The sequence below is a fragment of the Tamandua tetradactyla genome, chromosome 7 (assembly GCF_023851605.1).
Source record: "Tamandua tetradactyla isolate mTamTet1 chromosome 7, mTamTet1.pri, whole genome shotgun sequence".
Taxonomy (NCBI): Eukaryota; Metazoa; Chordata; class Mammalia; order Pilosa; family Myrmecophagidae; genus Tamandua; species Tamandua tetradactyla.
Window position 1 is genome coordinate 62,280,038 of NC_135333.1, and position 20,954 is coordinate 62,300,991.

At 48.6% G+C, this 20,954-nt stretch overlaps 1 protein-coding gene across 1 annotated transcript in view; it reads left to right on the forward strand.

The window, feature by feature from the left end:
• The first annotated feature begins 5,213 nt into the window (after window positions 1-5,213).
• The window catches only part of CACNA2D4 (calcium voltage-gated channel auxiliary subunit alpha2delta 4), a 112,722-nt gene continuing 96,981 nt past the window's right edge, over window positions 5,214-20,954 (forward strand). The window contains exons 1-8 of the mRNA XM_077168201.1: window positions 5,214-5,368; window positions 7,881-7,962; window positions 9,229-9,345; window positions 11,488-11,547; window positions 12,910-13,072; window positions 13,459-13,590; window positions 18,600-18,660; window positions 19,282-19,432. Coding sequence (XP_077024316.1) covers window positions 5,214-5,368; window positions 7,881-7,962; window positions 9,229-9,345; window positions 11,488-11,547; window positions 12,910-13,072; window positions 13,459-13,590; window positions 18,600-18,660; window positions 19,282-19,432 — 921 coding nt within the window. The remainder of the gene's footprint in view (window positions 5,369-7,880; window positions 7,963-9,228; window positions 9,346-11,487; window positions 11,548-12,909; window positions 13,073-13,458; window positions 13,591-18,599; window positions 18,661-19,281; window positions 19,433-20,954) is intronic.

The following is a 20,954-nucleotide window of genomic DNA, read 5'->3' on the forward strand; positions in this document are numbered from 1 at the left end:
GCCAGGGGGAGCAGAGGGCAGACAGGGAGTCAGAGGGAAGGGAGAGGGCCAAAGGAGCTAAGTTCAGATACTAGCCTCGTCCATATATTTCGCTTCCCTGTTCATTTTCTCCTTCTTCTCAACCTCTTGTCTCCCTGTTTTGCCACATTCATAAATCACTACTTTCCAATGAACCTGGAGTTGCAGCAGGTGAAATTTACACTAGAATTTAGAAATTTTAATGCAATCCCTTCCTAATCTAGTTATGATCTAACTTTTCCCCAGCTTTATCTGCTACCACTTCTTTCTCTTCTCCCTTGCACTCAACACTACCATCTTCCCTATGGTAGTTTAAAAACATATCTGGCAAATTCTTGACACTCTTCCCATTGAGAGATAGGGTCTCCTCCTATTGAAACTATCAGAGTCTGGCTGATAGAACACAGCTGAAGTGATGCTGTATAACTTCGAAAGCTAGACCATAGAAGGCAACACAGCTTCCGCCTTCTTCTCCTGGGATGCTAACTCATGGAGCCCAGCCACCATGCCAAAGGGAAGCCCAGGCAACCCACAGAGAGAAAGCCCAAACAGTCCATGTGGAGAAAAACTGAGTCCCCCAGCTGAGCCCAGCTGAACTCCCAGCCAACAGCCAGCACCTGCTTTCCAGCCATGTGAGTAATCCATCTTGAAAATGGGTCCTTCAGCCCCAGTAAGCTTCCCAGCTAACTGCTGGGACTCTGTCCAAATTGCAGACTTATGAACTAAATAAATGATTGTACTGTTACTGGGTTTTGGGATGGCTTGTTGTACAGTGATGGATAATTGATATTCTCATTGTTCCCCCCAAATTGTATATAATATAAAATACCCATGCTTTTCTGCTTTTGTTCCTTCTATTACTTCTATAATATCTGTTACTTAAAACTATGCCTAGTCTCTAATTGGTGAACTCCTACTCATACTTTCAAGCCCAATTCAAATGTCCCTTTCTCTGTGAAACTTTCCTAAAACTTCCCTTCTTTTTTCCACCATTAGGAAAAAATACATGTTCCTTTCACAATGCTGCCCCAATACTCCATTAATGCATCAAAGCCCTTAGCATGTTTTAGCTGAGCAGTTTGTCTTAGATCAGTTTCCCTGGATAGACCCTGAGTGTTTGTTTTTGTTTATTAATGCTGCTAGAATGCAATTTACCAGAAATGGGCTAGTTTTTATAAAGGGGATTTATTCCATTACAAGTGTACAATTTTAAAGCCACAAAAATGCCCAAACTATGGCAACCAGAGAAAGATACTTTGACTCAAAAGAGGCCAATGGTGTGGAACACCTCTGTCAACTGGGAAGGCATGTGGTTGGCATATGCTGGTTCTTTGGCTTCTGATTTCAAACAGCTATCCTGGGACATTTTCTTTCTGCATCTCCAAATATCTCTGTCTACGTTGGCTCTGAGCTTTTTCCAAAATGGCTCCCTCTTAAAGGACTCCAGTAAGTGGATTAAGACCCATCTTGAATGAGATACATCTCTATGGAAACCACTAATCAAAAGGTTTACCCTAAACAATAGTCCTGTCCCCACACAATTGGATCACGGTAAAGGGCATGGCTTTTCTGGGGTACACGACAGTTTCAATCTTCCTTCCAACTGGACTCACTGGGGGGGCTGCTATCAAGAAGACGTGGGTGGGACAAATTAAATTATAAGGAGTCTGAGACATGTAAAACTGACCAAGAGAAGGTTCAGGTACTCTTTCCCTCATAGCCCTTAAAAACAAAACCACAACACATGTGCCCTCCTAACTGGCATGACTGATTAGCCATCCTGCGACAACTGAGAGAATAGAAGAGAAGAGTCCTTCAAGGTTCTGTGTTTCAAATATCTATCCTAAGGGTCGATAATCCCCTTAGCTCCATGCTCTGCTCTCCAGCTCTCTTCCTGCTTTAGAAAGCCCTTGCCTGAAGTCATTCAGCTCTAAAGTCTTCCCCGCTCCCCACCACAGTTCTTCCCATGTCTCATGGTTCTAAGAAGCTAGAATTCATCCAAGTCAACAATGTACAGATAACAAAAGATTTTAGTGCTATTTAAACAGTATTTTTCTCTGTATGATGGGCTAGGGTTCAGTTGGAGGGTACAAGACCTTGGTAGGTCTTTCGAAAGATAGAAAATGATCCCACCTACCATTACAATATCAGGGTTTTTCTTTACAAGTGCACCAAGGACCCCCAAGCAGGCCTGAAGGGCTGTGTTTGTGGAATGGACCTGGATGGGGCTTCCTGAGCAACTCCTTTTTCAAAAAAATACTTTTTTATTGAGAAATTGTTACACACCTACAGTCCATACATGGTGTGCAATCAGTGGCTCACAATATCATCATATAGTTGAGTATTCATCACCATGATCAATTTTTAGAATATTTGCATCACTCCAGAAAAGAAAGAAAAAAGAAAAATTCATGCATCCCATATCCCTTACCCCTCCTTCTCACTGACCACTAGTATTTCAAGCTACCCAATTTTTTACCTTTCATCCCCCCCATTATTTATTTATTATCCTTATTTTTTTACTCATCTGTCCATACACCAGATAAAAGGGGCACCAGACACCAGGTTCTCACAATCACATTATAAAAGCTGTATAGTTATACAGTCATCTTCAAGAATCAAGGCTACTGGAACACAGTTCAATGGTTTCAGGTCCTTCCCTAAAGCCACTCCAATACACCATAAACTGAAAAGGGATCTCTGTATAATGCATAGGAATAACCTCCAGGATAACCTCTCAACTCTGTTTGAAATCTCTCAGCCACTGAAACTTTATTTTGTCTAATTTCTCCCTTTCATCTTTTGGTCAAGAACACTTTCTCAATCCCATGATGTTGGACCCTGGCTCATCCTGGGAGTCCTGTCCCACATTGCCAGGGGATTTACACCCCTGGGAGTCATGTCCCACATGACAGTGGGTTCACCAGCCGAGTTGGCTTAGAGAGGGAGGCCACATCTGAGCAACAAAAGAGGGTCTCTGGGGGTGACTTTTAGGCACAATTTTAAGTAGGCTTAGCCTATCCTTTGCAGGAATAAGTTTCATAGGGGCGAACCCCAAGATTGAGGGTTTAGCCTATTGAACTGGTTGTCTCCACTGTCCCTGAGCAACTTTTAGTTTAAATCATCAGAGAGGGTCCCAGTCCGAAATAAATAGGGCATGAGGACAGGGGCTAGCCAGCTTCCTCAGGGTCTAAAACTTGTCCAACATGGGGGTCATTTATAAGAAAAGGAATACAAATTACAAATGCAAAAATACATATAAATGTGAATATTTTATTTAAAACAGAAAAGATCATGCCAAGCTACAAAGTTTAAAAGCTGATCAATACCACAAAAATCACAAAACCTAAAAAAAAATACGCATTTTTCTTATATATTGACTGCCTGGCATTCCCATAGCACTTTTTCTAAATTTGGTACAATTTATAATTCTAAAAAAATTTTGAAAAATTAATCCGAAGTTAAGGCATTGGTAAAAATGCCTTTTCAAATGCCTTTTCAAATTGCTGCCATGTTGTATTGAGCCACATAATTGTGTAATAGATTGCTTCTATACTACAACATCACTTATTGATGAATATGTGTGGGAGTTTTGTCACTAGAACACTTGCTTCTTCAGACATTTTGCTGCGTTGGTGGCAGCCTTGCGTGCCATTTTTTGCTGGAACCACCAGACTGTGTCAGGACAGGCTGCCTCAGCTAAGAGGCAATGCATAAAACATGTAACTTCACACGTAGATGTGCTCCTGTAGTGCTACTACTGGTTTGTGCCCACAAACAAGCATTTCGATCAATTCTATTGTGTGGAATTCCCATCAGAAAAGAAAACAACATCTGGTGTGTTTATAATGCTATGCAGTCAATATAAACTAGATTACTAACAGGAGAGAACTTCTGTTCTGGCCAGGCCTTGATGAGAGAACCTAATTCCCAGCTGACGAGTTTATTGGTTTGCTTCCAGCACCAAGTATTTCAAACCTTTTTTCCCCTCCCCTACCACAGGCTGCCAGTAGCAGGCGCTGTAGGGCGCATGTGCATGCCACCTGTGTGTCCCGATGCAGGGCAGGCACGCACAGTGGGTGAGGGCAGTATTCCCAGACACCATTCTCACGCCTGCACGGTTGGAGACAACTTATCTATCCAAGAATTGACTGTGACCTACTTACATGCTTCACTCTGAGCTCAAATTAAATGTTTGCCCAAATCGATTTTCTCCTAGCTGGATCCCCAAATGCCCACAGCCACTCAAACATCATCCAACCAAGGGAAAATGAGACAGAGGAGACACTGGAATGGAGAGAGACAAGAGTCTTAACCAACTGTGGTTAAATATCTTGTTTTTGCATATTTTGCAAAAGCATTTGGCCGTAGGAGCATATAAATAGGGCCACTCCCACGTAAGGGGAGCTGAAGCTTCATTGGTGTCATGCAAATATGTCCCTGGCTTGGAAGCGTGAGAAGAGGGGAGGGGCATATGGGGATCTGTAAGACTTTTTACATTGTCCATGACCTGGCCAAAGGACCCCAGGCCTGGAAACACAAGCCAGAGCTAGAATGCCCAGCCCTGCCCCTTCTCCTCCCTGGGCCTGCAAACCAGGGTGATGGCACCCACCTCCCAGGATGGCTGTGAGGCTTAGAGGAGGATTTGGTAGGTTCTCTGCAAAAGTCAGGTGCTGTCCTCTGCCAGCGTCACAGTGCCGTGGTCCTCAGGGGTGCAGAGGGTCACTCTAGAACAGGTCTGCCTCTTTAAAACAGAACGGAGAGCTCTGGCCTCTATAAGAGTGGGCTGAGCCCTGTCTTCTGAAACCAGGGTAATCCAGCCGAGGTCACTCTCACCACCAACCCCCTCGCCGCCTCCCCGCCTCTCTGCTGTCAGGCAGAGGATTAGAGGAGAGGCCCATGGATTAAAGGGGTTCATTTTGTCACAACCTCTCCCCTGGCCTCAGCAGCACCTGTCCTGGAAGGGCAGCTGCTCTGTTCACTGGAGCTGCAGGGCACAGAAAGAAGTCCTTTCCCAGCCAGGTATCCCAACCACCTCCTGGCTGTCAGGCTGGGGGAGTCCCAGGTTTGCCAGGACCTGAAAGGCAGAAGGCGTGGGGACGTCCAGAGGGTCCCAGGTGACAGGCAGATGCAGCGGACGGTCTGAGACTGCCACCCGCCCACTCCTCTCCCACCGCCTGGCCAGCAAGAGCACCATGCCTAAAATCCCCAGGTGCCACCCAAACCCCAGCTCCACCCCGTGGCTAGTGGCCGGGGTGTCCCTGCAGAAGATGGCCATTGTCCTGTGGCTGCTGCTGTTCAGTGTCCTGCTGCCTCCCACGCGGGGCCAACCCAAGATTCCACTGGAAACGTAAGCGTTGCGTTCAGTCTCACCGCATGGAGCCTTTTTGCCCTTTGCTCCCTTCGTTCCCCCCAGCAGACCTCCATCCCCTGCTTCCCACCTCCCACCTCTGAGCCTCTGGGCTCTTCCCTGGGGGCTCTGACTGCCGCCTCTCCCTTTCTCCTCTTCGACTGCCCCACCCAGCCCCCCGGCCACCTGCTCCCCTAAAAACTCTGCCCGGTTTTGGGTCCCTCCTGCCCCTCCCCAGAAGCCTGAGTGTTTTCAGCAGACTGCTCAGCAGAGCCCACCCTCCTCGCTGGGTGACATGCATCCCACCGCACCTGCAGGAGGATGCGCCTCCAAGGATAATTGCGCCATTTGGCAACTCGGGTGGGAGCTGTGCTGGCTCTGGAAATAATCATCACCGCTCCCAAGAGGATGTTAGGAAATTTGCATGTCGGCATTCCAAAAGGGAAAAGCCATTCTAAACCAACTAGGTGGTTCACGCAAACAGGAGCTGGTGTGTCCAGGGATTAGGTAAAATTAGACTAGTAGTCCCAGGCATCCCTTTCTAGACCTTTCTGCCTCCTTCCAGGCTCCATTCTACACCCCGTCATGGGAAAGAATCTGGTATCAGTCATTTACTCCTTGGTATAAACTTAGATTACTGTGCGACCTCTCTGAGTATGCTTTTTTTTAATCCTTAGCTCTGGTGGTCCCAGTAAAGAACTCCCCCAAACAGTGAGGGAGCAAGGCGGGGCGGCATCCTGACTGTCTCCCCTGGCCGAAGGGTGCTGCCTACCTGGTCCACATCCAAGTCCACCTCCTTGGACCCAGCCTGAGAGTCAGTCTACTTTCAGAGCCCACCGTCAACTTCAAGTCCCAACAGAAGTGGGGACAAGGAAACCAAAAGATGCTTATTGTTGGTGTTTAGCTCTGTTGAGCAGATTTTTATATGCCTGGTGCTGTGCCAAGTGCTTTACAATGTCTTTGATCCTCACAGAAATTCAATGAGTTCAGGAATATCACCTCTATTTCACAGTTGAGGAAACAGAGGCTCAGAGAGGTTAGGTGACTTGCCCGAATTCACACAGCCAGTCAGTGAAAGTGTTGGAATCTGAGCTCAAGTTGGCTTAGTGTTTGCTGTCCCCATTATACCCACTGCCAGCCTATTGGACTATCCATCTGGCAATGGAGATGTTGAGAATGATTTTCATCTCTGGAACAAACACCAACTAATACTAGAAGGCAAACCCCAGCCGTAGGCAGAGGGCCAGGTGAAGACGGCCAGATCCAGGCCTTGGCTGATTGACCCAGAGTGTGGACCGTCTTCCCAGGACACCTTGGGAGCTGACTGAGTTGAGGGCCTACAAGCACACACTGGCCTTACCACCTTGGATTCAGATCTCCATCTAGCCCTTGGCCCCACCCTTCTTGTATCTCCTCCATCTTCTGTCTCTCTCCTACTAAATCCTTCTCATGTGCAAGCTACTCTCTCTGCTTTGTCTCACCCCTCAGCCTCCACCAACTGCCCCTGCTCCCACTGCCCTCCCAAATCTGTTCTCACACGTTTCTGAAGATCTCCCCATTGGCCAGACCAGAAGACAGCTCTGACCTCGGCCCTCCCTACTGTGGCTTTGGCACTAACCTCTTCCTTTTTCTAGAGTCTCAATGCCTCGACTTCCATTGGGCTCTCCTGGTTTTCCTTGAACACCCGAGTTACACTCTGTCTTCCTCAAGTGCTTCTCTCCCTCTGCCTAACCTCTGAAATGTTGATGTTCCCCAGGGATTCTGCCATCCACTCCAAGATCTTCTCATGCTACACACTTTCCCCAAGAGATCCCAGCTACCTGCATTACTTCAACTCCCACCCATATCCTAATGACTCCCAGCCCTGCCCTCTCTCCATCAGACTCACGCTCCCACTGCTTACGGACAGCTCTTCCTGAACATCCTGCAAGAATTAAAAAGTCACATAGATACAACGCAATTTGTGCCTTCTAGGGTTGTGCAGTACACAAACTGCCCAACTGTACTCAGCAGCCCTGCAACAGGAAGTTCACATTCCCCTTCTCTCTCCTCTCCTTTCTCTGCTCACAAACCACAGCCGTTGGTGGGCTGGGGTCAGCCTTTGATCCTGGACTCCTCAGCCCCTGCATGGTGGCTCCCAGCAGGAGACCCAGCCTCAGGGGCGGCCTACCTGGGTGCTAGCAGCACATACAAGGCAGCCACTGAAGCCCCCCACCAGCTCTCAGGTCTCCCCTGCTGGGGCTGCAGCTTTAGAGACAGGAGGGATGGAAGCTCTGTGTGTATGTTTCTGCATGTGTGTCGGTGTGTGTGTACCTGTGTGTATGTGTGTGTGTATATGTGTATGAGTCCTTCTGTGCGTTTGTGTCTCTGTGTTTGTGTGAGCACATCAGTAGGTGTCTCTGTGTGTGCACACTTGCTCTGCATGTGTGTGTGTTTGCATGCATCTCTGCATGTCTGTGTGCACACACAAGTGCTTGGCCTGTATGCGCACCTGTACTCTTATTCCGGACAGAGTGAAGCTGTGGGCAGACACCTTCGGCCAGGACCTGTACAGCATCGTGACCAAGTACTCGGGCTCCCACTTGCTGGAGAAGGTCAGAGGGCAGACAGCCAGGGACTCCTGGGAGAGAGGCAACGTCACTGAGTTCCCCCATGACAGTGCTGTGAGGGGGCCTTGGAGATCATCTAACCCACCCCCTCATTTCCCGACGAGGGAGCTGACCATCTGCCCAGTGGGGGCAGGATGGCGAGGTGGCCGAGTGCAGGGTGTGTCCACGTCCCTGGGGAAGAGACTGAGGGGAGCAGCAGGAAAGTGGGGCTGACACCTGCGGAAGCAGGCAGGACAGGAAGGGGGAGGGGGGAGGAGAGCCTCAGCCAGCAGCCCAGGGGGGAAGCCCTGAGTGCTGTGTGGCCATCTGGACTGCTGTTCAGACCCCCAGTTCCCAGGGCTCCCAGCCATGCCCCCAGGGTGGGTGAGCACCCACATGGCGCATGAGCAGAGGTCCGGCCCCTCTCGGGAAGCAGCTCCCGAGGGAGAGGATAATGCTGCAGATTCCCCAGCTCACGCTTACACATAATCATTTTACTTACAGATTTACTGTTAGTCTGTGTTCTCACCAGATTATATACAATTTCCCTTTTCTCTAATATTTTATGGCTCCCAGGCCGGTTTTAATAATAACTTGTGATTCTCCATCAGTATTACCACTTGTTAAGAACTTCCTACTCATGAAGTGAGTATGAACTTCCCCATTTTATAAATGATGCTAAAAAGTAAATCTCCGGCATGTAGACCTGCCCATGATGGGAAACTTGGGTCCAGTTCCCCTGACTCACCTGTCCGTGGTTGTCAGCATTAGCTGGAGGTGCTGAGCTCTGCCTGGCACAGCGAGAACTGAAGTTCACACCCATGTGCCCAGGGACACATCGAGCCACTGTGCATGGGGGAAAATGAGCTGAGGTTCAGAGTGGTTCCACACTCAAGGTGAGCAGGCCCCAGGAAGGTACAGTTGCTCTGCTCCGTGGACGTCTGGGGGATCCGGCCCCATCCCAGATTCCCCTCTCTTTGGCTGTGTGACCTCAGTCCTTGGTCAAGTTCATGGACATCTCTGAGCCACAGTCGGCTCCTCCACAAGGACCTCACCGGTGCGATGTCCAAAGCACCTGGGACAGAGGGGACAGCTGACAAGGGGCAGCCCTTATAATTACGGAAGATTATGCAAGGGGGGCGAGGGCCTGTCCCTGCTTCTAGCTCAGTCAACAAGACTTCACTTGCAGGAACGTGCTGTTTGAGAGGGTGGAGGCTGTGTGCCAAACCTCCTGGTACAAAATGACACGTGTCCACGCTTTTCCCAGAGCAGAAGTACAAGGACATGGAGCCCAGTCTGCAGATCAAGGAGGTGGATGGCTTGGAGCTGGTGAGGCAGTTCTCTGCAGACATGGAGAGCATGCTACGGAGGAAGGTCGAGGCTGTCAAGGTACCTGGGTGCTGGGACCTGGGAGGGTCTTTCTCCCACAGCATCGCTGATGTCACAGTCCCTCCTCCTGCCACCCATAACCTCTTCCTACCTTCGGGCGCTCCTGCTATATACCTTCATTAGTCAAAAGGATCCTTGCTTGAGGTTGTAAAAGAGGAATGAGAGAAAGCAAGGGGTACATCCTTCAGTATTAAGACGGAGTGTGAATTATAAGCTTAAATTCCGCGCCGCAGCAGAGCATGGAGGATTTAGGAATTGCTTACTGGATGGAGGGACGGATGGACAGAGAGGTGGATGGATGGAAGAAAAGCCGGGTGGAGAGCAAGCAAAAGCAAAGCTGCCTTGCTCTCCTCTTCTCTTTCTTTCCTCTCCCTTTCCTCCTTTCCCACACTCCTCCTCCCCACCCTTTCCCTTTCTGCCATAAGGACCCCTCTCACTGTGCCCAAGGGCCTGGCATCCACTTGGGCAGCAGAGGTGCCTACAGAGAGAGGGCCAGCCCCGGGCGCTCAGGTGATTCCATCACTGAACACCCACCAACCCCGCTTGGCCTGGCGGAAACCAAATGTTCCACCTTCCCCTCCATAATGCCCATGGGGACCTGGCCAGTGGAAACAGTAGCCATGGTATAGTTGGAGAGTGTCCCCTAATCCCCCTGGCCAGGAGCCTGAGCCAGGACCAGTGCTGTCCCTGAAAGGACTCCTAAGACCAAGCACACCCTTGGGGAGCCCAAGGGACCAAGGCCACCCAGAGCTGTAGGCGGGGAGGCTGGGGCCAGTGCCGCAGGGCAGGGTGGGACTGGCAGGACAACAGCCTACCCAGGGTCTGATCACAGGCCGGCCATGGCCTAGGCTGCCTTCTGAGCAGCGCACCTGCTTGCATCTCCCATCTCCTCCATCACCTCCATCCAGGACTGGACCTTCCTTTCCCATGGGCAATAATCTGTAGCCTCCAGGCTGAGGGGTTAGCACAATAGACACCAATGAAACACCACTTGGCCCATCCTGAGACCCCAATCCACACGCCACAGCAGGGGCCTCAGAGCTCACACACTCCGACCCCACCCCCGACCCCAGCAGTCAGTCCCACCTCCTGAGGTCCGCAGGTTTTGCTCAACCAGCCTCTCTGGGCCCAGCAGTGACATTGGAGACGCACCACTTCAGACATGGGGCCTGTGGGGCAGAGTGCTGAGTGGTCCTGGAATGCCCAGGAGGCCAGGTCCCACTGCTTCCTTCCACAACCACAAACGTGCAAAGCAAAGCAGACAGGAGGTTGCTCTGCCGACTTCCCTGGACTCGGCCCTGCGCCCTGCTAGATGGAGCTCTCTGGGCCACAGAACCTTCTATGGGGGTGTCATGCAGCACTAAAATAACTTTTACCCTGCTGGGCTTCTTCATCACATCCTGGGAATGAGGAGTAGGAGAGGTGAGGGTTATTCTATCCAGTATGCAGTTGTACAGGTGGAGCCATGCCCGCCAGCCAGACGGGTGCTTCCTCCAGCTGTTCCCTCCTATGGTGCTCTGCACCACTGGGCTCTTTTTTTTAAATTGTAAAATACACACAACATAAAATGTACCATTGCAGCCACTTTAAAACGTATAATTCAGCAGAAGTAAATACATTCACAACATTATGCAACCATCCCTCCTAGCTTGTTGCAGAAAAATTTTTCATCACCCCGAAGGGAAATCTAGTACCCTTTAAGCAGACACTCTCCTTCCCCCTCCCCCTGAATTCCTGGTAACCTGTAATCTACTTTTTGTCCCAGTGGAGTTGCCTACCCTGGATATTTTTGTATAAATGAAATCATACAATATTTGGTCTTTGTGTCACTCAGCATAATATCTTCAAGAGGCACCCATGTAGTCGGTGTTGGGACTTCGTTCTTTTTCGTGGCTGTATAATATTCCATCACATGGGTTTATCTGTCGAAGCATAGTTGACTTGTTTCCACCATTTGGCTAATGTAAATAGAGCTTCTGTGAACATCCACGTACAACCTCTTATTTGACATCCGTTTTCCATTCTCTTGGGTATATACTAGGAGTGGGATTGCTGGGTCTTATGGTAATCCTGTGTTTCATTTTTTGAGGCCTCCTTTTGCCCACTCACTTCCTCCTGCCCCTTTCTGTCCCTGCTTCTCAGACGCTGGTGGAGGCTGCCGAGGAGGCCGACCTGAACCACGAATTCAATGAATCTCTGGTGGTGAGTCCTGTAGTGTCCAGGGGGTCTAACAACTAACCCCCCAAGTGCCATCCAAGGCCAAGGCACCTGAGTGTGGGATAAGAGGGGCAGAGAGGGGCACGATTTGTATGAACCTGCAATAATTTGATTTTGAAATGCTCTCAGATCTTTGGGAGCAGATTAGGCAGGAGAGCTGACCACCACACGAGGGGCAGGGAGCAGTGTGGTTCTCCTTCTTGGGTGGCTGAAGTTGCATTTCTCCCACTCATTGGACAGACCAACCTCTTGCGTAAAAGCATGGAGAAAGCCCCCACAAATGGGTGAACACAGTGCTAGGATCTTGCGGGAGAGGGAGGGGGGAACACATAAAAATCTCTGCAGACAGGTGGGCCGGGGGCTGGGGGGGTTGGGGGGGTTGGGCAGGCAGAGGGATGGGGAGGAGGTTTCCAGGTTGAGGGAAAAGAGAAGACACAGAAATCAGAAAGGACAAGATCGGTGGAGGAATGGTGAGTGGTCAGCAACGTGCGCCCAGAGGTAGGGTGACGCAGAAAGTGACCTTGGGGAGGTAGATGGGTCACATTATGGGGCTCTGACTGTCAAAGTAGGGGATCTGGTCTTCATTCAGCAGGAGATGGTGGACGCAGGAGAGTCTGAATGGGAGGACACAGCAAGTCTTGTGCTTTAGGAAGCTGAGGCTGGCAGCAGGGGTGTGTGACAGGCTGGATGGAGAGAAGCCTAATGGGGTGCAGTATGGGGGTGCTGCAGCAACAGTTCTGACAGGCTGGTGCTCAAGGTCTGAGCTGGAGGTGGAGAAGCGAATGGAGAAGAGGGTCTGATTGCGGCTGCATGGGTGGCCATCCAAGGGGACCTCCTTACCCTGTATGCAAAAGATGAGAGCAGATCATGGACCCTCAGAAGGGCACCCCAGAGCTGCAGGCCCTGTCCAAGGCTGAGGCTGTTTCTTGCAGACAAAAACCTCACCCTCAAGCACCATTCTGGGTCCCTGGGAACCTTCCTAGCTGGATGGAATTGCCGGCTGCAAAGAGGCTGTCGTTGTCCCTTCATCTCTCCTTGAATATCTGCCTGGCTGCTCTGTCTCCACCTCTGGCTGCGTCTACACACACCAAGTAAAGAGGAGAACTGAAGAAGTTATCTGGCTGGTTTACACCAAACACCAATCAAAATAAACCACCTGCTCCAATGTCCTGGAAGGCGTTTGCCCCAAATCATCCGGATCATGGCCTGAATTCTCCACTTGTCTGGATGCTGTCAGTCCGTCTGGTCCTGTTTCACGTCCGAGTCTACTGATCTGTGCCTTTTTCTTTCTCTCTCACTCTGCATGTCCCTTCTGTCCTGGCTGCGTCTGCCTGGCTTATTCCCCAGTTTAATTACTACAACTCAGTCCTGATCAATGAGAGAGATGAGAATGGCAAGTACGTGGAGCTGGGGGCGGAGTTCGTGCTGGAGTCCAACGCACACTTCAGCAACCTCCAGGTCAACACCTCCCTCAGCAGCGTGCAGCTGCCCACCAACGTCTACAACAAAGGTGCCGCCCCGCACACACGCTGCAACCATTTGGGTAGCTGGGGGGGTGTCTCTATGTTCCTGAGAAGACCCCTGCAGGGTGTCACACTGTCTCCCCAACCTCCTTGATTGGGGACGAGGAAAGAAATTATTCTCCACAAGCCTGAGCTGGAAGAAACCTCCCTGTGCTGAGATTAGAGAGTGTGTGCACCTTTCCCAGTGAGTTGAAGAGGGAATTTCCAAACCACGTCACTGCAGGAGTGTGTGTGTGTGCATGTGTGCATGTGTGCACGTGTGTGTGCACCGTGTGGTGTGTGTGTGCTTAGTGTGTGGAGATCTAGTCCCTGCTGCTTCTGACCCAGCCCCTGTAGTTTCTCCTACAGTTTCTTCTATAACCTCACCTTTCAGACCCAGATATTTTAAATGGAGTCTACATGTCTGAAGCTTTGAACCCTGTTTTCGTGGAGAACTTCCAGAGAGACCCAACACTGACCTGGCAATATTTTGGCAGCTCAACTGGATTCTTCAGGATCTATCCAGGTAAGGATTTTGGGAAGCATCTTCATGATCCGTTGGGCTTCTTCTCTGGGAAGCAGACAATAGGGCATTGACAATGGACCCTGACATGCAACTCCCAGTGAAAGCGGCTGCCCTTCCTATCCCAAAGCACCTTCAACCCACACTTTGACATATTTCATATATTCACTAAATAGCTGGCACATGAATGAATGAGTGAATGCAACCATCAGCTTTCATGGTGACCAGCCAATGAATGCCCACATTGAGCTCCTGTCTTATGACATGCATGATGAAGGATGCAAAGGAAGACAAAGCAATTCCCAATACTCAGAAGTCTGCATCCTAACTGGAGAAATGAGGCATATTCACTTGAAATGTTCAACAGCAATGTAGGAAATGTCACAGGCTACTACGTGATTAGTGGCCAAACTGATAAACAGATGGGGATAGTTCCCTTGCCCACCAATAAAAATAGAAAGCGAAACATCGGCCACAAAATTTGCAAAAGTTCTGCCTCTCTCTCCTCTTCGTTTTGCATTGTTCATCCTTATATCTCACCATAATCCATTTTTATGTTAGCATCTGTCCAGAAAGTCTTACAGTTGCCCTGATTTTCTGAGAAAGGAAACCAGAAAAGTTCAAAAGACCCCCTCTAAGTCCCCAGGCTGGAAAAGTCAGTCCCTCTCTCCAAGTACAAAGAAACCTCAGAGCTCATGCAGTTCCCATTGTTGACAGTCTCCTATTTGTGTTTCTCTGCCAAAATGTACGCCCAGCCATTGTTTTTATTTCTGTTCTCTGAGCCTTAGGGAATAAATTTATCCTTCTTCCATTTAGCAGCCCTTCAAATGCTTGAGGACAACTCACACAACTGACAAGTGTTCTCTAGGATAATTCCTGTGGACATTCATGACACACCAGAACTTCTAGAGACATCAAGTTGTGTGTAGACAACAGAACCCAGGCATGAATTCATCAGTGCTAGTACGGAGGGGCCATTTCTCACTTTGATACTTAGGTGTACACACACACACACACACACACACACACACACATTTATATGGACTTCTTGGCCCTTGAGGGGACAGTATTGGATCCACCATAATCCTTGTTTCATCAAATACTACAAGCTGTATTGGGGGCTGTCCCCAAGACCGTGCTCAGATTCAATTACTTGCTACAAAGACTCATAGCACTCAGAAAAGCTGTCATACATGTAACATTGTGCTGCAGTGAAAGAGTTCAGATTAAAATCAGCAAAGGTAAAAGGTACCCAGGGCAGAGTCCAGGAGAGCCCAGGTGTGAGCTTGCAGCTGTCTTCTCCGAGTGAAGTCATACTGACAGCGCTGAATTCTCCCAGCACAGTGTGTGATGGCATGCAGCACTGACTGCCCAGGAAAGCGTCCCCAAGTCTTGATATCAGGGTTTTTATTGGGGGCCGGTCACGTAGGCATGTCTTACCACCTGCACGGCTGACCTTTATTACTGAGTCTCCAGCCCCTCCAGGTGTTAAGCAAGCTACCACGTGACCCAAGGCCCCCACCAAAAATCACATTGTTAGCATGAGCTATCTGGCATGACTAAGACCCCCAGGTAAACAAACACTCTCTTATCAGGCAGGGTATATTCCAAGGATTTAGAGGTTACCTCCCAGGAGCTGGGCAAGAAGCAAACTCTCTTTGGAATGTACAGGGTTTGACCAACCCAGCCCTGCTGAATTGGTCCTTTAGAATCCAATAGTGTTTTAATTGCTATTTGCTGCTAAATATTTTTTAATTTTTCTGTGATTTCTTCTTCAACCTTTGGAGTTATTTAAAAGTGTGTTTTAAAATTTCCAAACATATGGGGATTTTATATATATATATATCTTTTTATTATAAATTTCTAATCCATTTGCCTTGTGGTCAGAGAAGATGGTGTATGTGGCACTGATTACATGCAATTAGTTGAGGTTTGTTTTATGGTATCAAGTTTTGTAAATAATCTATGAGTGCTTGAGAAAACTATTTGTGCTCGAACTGTCAGAAAATTCTACATAGGGCATTAAATCAAGATTGTTGATTGGGTTGTTCAAATGTTCTATATCTTTCCTGATATATTATCTGCTTACCCTATCAATACTTGTGACCCTCATTAGCCCTTATGACACTTTTTATTTTAAGTCCATTTTGTCAGATATTCATAGAGTAAAACCAGTATGCTCCTGGTTAGTATTTGCTGATATGTATGTATTTTCCATCTCTTTGCTTCCAACCTTTCAATGTCACTTTGTTTTATTCATATCTCTTGAAAATAGGTTATACATTTTAAATTTTTATCCAAACTGACAATCTTTTACCACTGGGCAAGTTAAGCACATTGCACATTTGTAGTTACTGTGATTATTGAATTTCAAGAAGAATTTGCTATCACCTTGGTTTAAAATTTCTACTTGTCCCGCTGTTTTTTTTTTTTTCATTTTCTTTTTCTCCTTTTTTATTTTTTAATGCTTAAACTTTTTTTTAAATATATTCTCCCCTTCCCTCATTAGTTCTCTTTTTCCTTTCTCTCTACCAGTTTGGAGCTTATACCCTCTATTTCTATTCTTTAAGCAATTACTCTTGCAATTTTGTCAGGCATATTTAACACAACAAAATGTTAAAAATTAAGCAATATTTTTGCCATCATTCCAGTCAAAAAAGGATGGTAGAACTCTTTCACTTCCATCTCACACTGCCCCCCCAACCCTAACTTCCATTCTATTTTTGTCCAATATTTCACAATTACTACCCCTACAGATTAGGCACTATTACCGTTATTTGATACAGACATTGTTTGGCTGCAACTACTTGTTTATCATTTTATTTGTTCATCACTCCTTCAGGCATCTCAGGTTAGCTTTCTAAAGTCATTTTCCTTCTTTTGAAGTAAATCCTCTAAAATTTCCTTTACAACAGGTCTCTTGGTGATAAACTGTTTCAGTTTGTGCTTGTATGCAAATGTTTTATTTCATTCTTATTCTTGAGTGATGGTTTTTCTGGGAGTGCAATTCTAAATTAGCAGCTTTTTTTTTCTCTCAACACTTTAAAAATATGTTTCCATTGCCTCCTGGCTTCCACTAGTGTTGAGAAAACCTGCTGTCAGTTTAACTGCTGTTCCTTTGTGGATGCTCTGGCCTTTCTTTCTGGCAGCTCTTAAAGTCTGCTTTTTGCCTTTGAAGTTTTGCAGTTTCATGATGGTGCATCTGTATTTCCCGCTTGGTATATGCTGTGCTTCCTGGATCTGCGGATTTGTGTTTTTCATCAGTTCCAGACATTATTTCCTTAGACATCATCTTTCCTCCATGCTTTCTCTTTTCTCTTTCTGTGTCTTTTTAGACCTTCTCATTGTAGCCTCCACAGGATTCTGTATAAATACTTCAAATGTTTGAATTTCCTCTTTACCTGTGAATGATCCATAATTTGCTTATCTTTTTTCAACCCTAAATATGTTTTCATTTCTAAAAGTTCTGGGATTTTTTTTTTTTTTGAAGGCTCTCTCCTCTTTCTTGATAATTTCTTTATGAGTCTTCAGACAGCAATTCCATATTTTGTATTTGACAGTTCTAACATCTGCTATCTTTGAGAGGCTAAATCTGATGTTTCTTTACTCCATGGCCTCTCATTTGTAGGGATCTTCCTATTTATGGTTTGGCGATCTTTGTTTAAGAGAGCATGCTTACAGGGGTCCACCAGCCTGGCTTTGGAAAGCTTTCTCTCAAGAGAATACACTCCTGTTTCTGCTGGGAATTGACCGCCGATCCTCTCTTCCATGGCTCTGACTCAGAGCCAGAACCCCAGCCCCAGCCTCCCCTCCGCACTGCTGTCCCAGGGATGTAATTTCACATCATCGTGTTGCCATGGGAACGTAGCCTTAGGACAGGCCTGTCTCCTTCCGGCTGCCTGCAGGACTAGGTCAGCCCCCTCTGCTCAAGCTCTGGCCACACAAGCTCTTCCCCATGGCCCTGGTCCCGCTTCCCACCCCCTGCCCTCAGCTCCAGGCCGCCCTGACCCCTGCCCCTCAACCCCTGACCCCTGGTACACTTGCTTGGTTTGGGGGGCATGACCCCTGAAATCACCTCCTTCCTTTGAGAGACCAGCAATGCCCCAGAGAATGCATCGTACTTGGAGCCTACCTGCTGGGGAACAGGGAAGTCCCTTGGAACTTCCGGTCATTTATGATACTGCCACAATTTGTTTCCTAGTCCTAACACAAATTACAATTTCACCTGTTGTTTTTAATCTTCTTATGTAGAACTCACTATTCCCAATCATTGAAGTTTTTTGAACAAAGATTCTATCATGGATCATTTCAGTGTTATCTGTGCTATGTGATCATTTATTCAACTTTTTAATTAAATGGATAGAATAAAATCTACCCAGTAATCTGCTCATGGTTTAAAGAAAGATCTTCCATTCTCATTCATTCATTCTTTCATTCATGTAACAAACACTAACCGAACAGCTACTCTGCCGTAAACAGTTCCTCTACCAGGTGCCCTCTCAGAGTCAGTGCTGGGCTCCGGGGAAGCCTGCCCTCAGGGAGCTCGCACTCAGATGACCAAATTATATCTTCCAGCCCAGCTAACTGGAAGGATCACAAGTACTAGAGAGCTTAACTTGACTAGCGGCAAATGAAAACAGAACACCTGGCTCTCTTACCACCTTTTCCATGCTTCACTAGAAGGCAATGGATGTTAAAAGTCACATCTCCCTGAACCTTCTCCTGCCACTATTTAATATGAGATTTCCTTGCTAGTGAGTCCCAGGTCCCATATTTGGGGGTCCTATCTCTGAAATCTCCCCATTCTGGATCTGGTTAAATTGGATGGTGGGTGTCCCTCCACAGAGCTGGCCCTCCTCCTTGCCAGCTGCCTCAGTTTACAGGTGTGATCTAGTGGTCCCACACCCTAGATACACAGCTGGCCCTGTCCGGGAGAGCAGTCTGGTGACAGCCCATGGCTCTGGGGCAGCCTCGCCGAGCTAGTGAAAAAGAACCAGGCTTTATTTCCCCAGGTATAAAATGGACACCTGACGAGAATGGAGTCGTTGCCTTCGACTGCCGAAACAGTGGCTGGTAAGAGCTCACAGGGCCAAGGCCTTTGGTCCCTGGCATTCCTTTTCGAGCCTTTGGGTGCTGCCTGGCTCTCCTTCACACCCTGCCCCAGCAGCACCACCGAAGGTGTTCAGGCACGTGCACCTAACCCAATGTAAGAGAAAGAAGAGCTGCCGACAGGATGCCTCCTTTCTCTCCACTGCTGCCCTTGCTCCAAGACCGATCACATGTGTCTTTCCCAGACGCACCGCCTTCCTGGGCACTGGGTCCCAAAACCAACCTTCTGCCAGGCTCTTCTCCCCCTTGCTGATTTGTAACAAAGTCTGAGGGTGGTCTCAGCTTGCTCCCTTCCCACTGTCAGCCCGTCAGAACCCTAGCTGTCTAAACCAAAGAGGGTTTATCAACAGGACCTGACCTTTCCCCACCCAGGCAGGTATTTTCCCAATGCTTTCAAGCCCAAATAGCTCCAGCTATGTCAGGTGGCTACAGGAGATGATAAAACCCAGAACACTGACCTGAACTTGGGATGCACTTGGCCAGAATCTGATTAGAAATAACTGGGGACTCTTGGTCACACGGTCAATCTGGCTTTGGTTTGCCCATGGGTGGCCTGTCCCTTTCCTCCATGTCTTCCCACTGAAGGTACATACAAGCTGCTACCTCCCCCAAAGACATAGTGATTGTGGTGGACACGAGTGGCAGCATGAAGGGGCTCAGGATGACCATTGCCAAGCACACCATTGCCACCATCCTGGACACCCTGGGAGAAAATGACTTTGTTAACATCATCGCGGTAAGTGTCCCTTCCTCTTCCAGAACAGCTCTCACTCACGCCAGAGGAAACGCTCCTCTCTCTGCCCTGGAGTGACTTACACTTACAACCCTTCCCACTGGAGCATGAGTCTCAGGTCTCAAGCTGGGCCTCTTAGCCTGGGGTCCAGGGGCTGCCCAAGGATGGGCTTTGAGGGGTCCATAAAACTCCTGAAATTAGAGGGGAAATGTTGGGTGTGTCTAAGGATTTCTAGGTCCACATCTTTCCTTTACCAATTTCTTAGAGGAGTCTGGGAGCTCATCAAGGTTAAGAACCTCTGAACCTGAATACTAATTTATTTCCATCTGTGTGCTCTTGACTGGCACCTGTTGCTGGGACGGGATCTCCAGTCTGCTGTAGATTGAATGATCCCTGACTCCCTGCTTTGCAATCCGTTCATCCCACCACCCACCCACCTTGGGAGAAGGCGGGAGTAGGAAGCATAAGCCTCGAAGGCACGAGCAGATCAGCTCCAGCCTGCTTTCACAGCAGCTAATCCTGGTCAGTGGGGGGTGGAGGGAGGGAGCTCCACCTCCCCTAGAAAGGCGCTCAAGTGGAAGGATACAGAAGGAAAGATGAAGAGACTGTCTTAAAATGTAACCAAACGCTGGGCCAGTTCAGCCCTCCGAAGAGGCAGAGATGACAGCTGCCTCGGAGTATTATTTCAATGGCCACTCGTGCTTTACCATTCAGCAAAGTGTGCACGAGACGGTAGGAGAGCCGGCAGCCCTGTGTTCTAGTGCATTACCTGACCTAAAGATGCCCTCCAGCCCCCTGCCAAAGTTGCCCCCAAATTCCTGCATGTAGTGGATTTTTCTTTACTTATCTAGTAAAGAAATTCCAAGCCAAAATCGGCTAACTTCGAAGTGCTGGGGGTGAGGGTCGCCGCCCGGTTCCCCGAGCTTTCTCTATCCGTTTGTGCCGCTGCGTCACTCTCGGACCCCGCCCCCGCCCTCTGGACTCGCCTCAGTGCCTGGGCTGGGACCTGCCGCGGGGACAGACGGCTGCGGGGACAGACGGCTGCGGAGAGCAGGCCCCGCCTCCTGGGAGCCCCGCCTTCTCTCCCCCGGGGAGGGGCGGGGAGGGGCAATGAGGGGAGGCGTTGGTGCCCCACCTTCTCCTCAGACACCGCTGCCATCTGCCACCACGACGCCGCCAGCTCCCCTCTCTCCCTAAAGCAAGAGGCGGATTAAGGACACCAGAACAACGTCAGAGATTTGAATTTTAACTATGGGGGAAAGGGATGATTAAAAGAAAGGGCGGGCAACTAATAATTCATTTTCCTTCCCACCCCCGCCCCTGTTGACAGCTAAAGGACCCTCTTTTCAAAGTGTGAAGAGAGCTCAGTTTCTAATCCGCCGTACTAGAAAGGGGATCTCCCAAAAACCTCTCCGAGTTCTCTGGGTACCTGCAGGCTGTCTGTACTTTTAAGCACCCTCAGACCAGGGTTTCAGGGAGAATTTTTAGTGTTAGTAGGCCTTGCTGTACTCCCTACTCCCGCCTC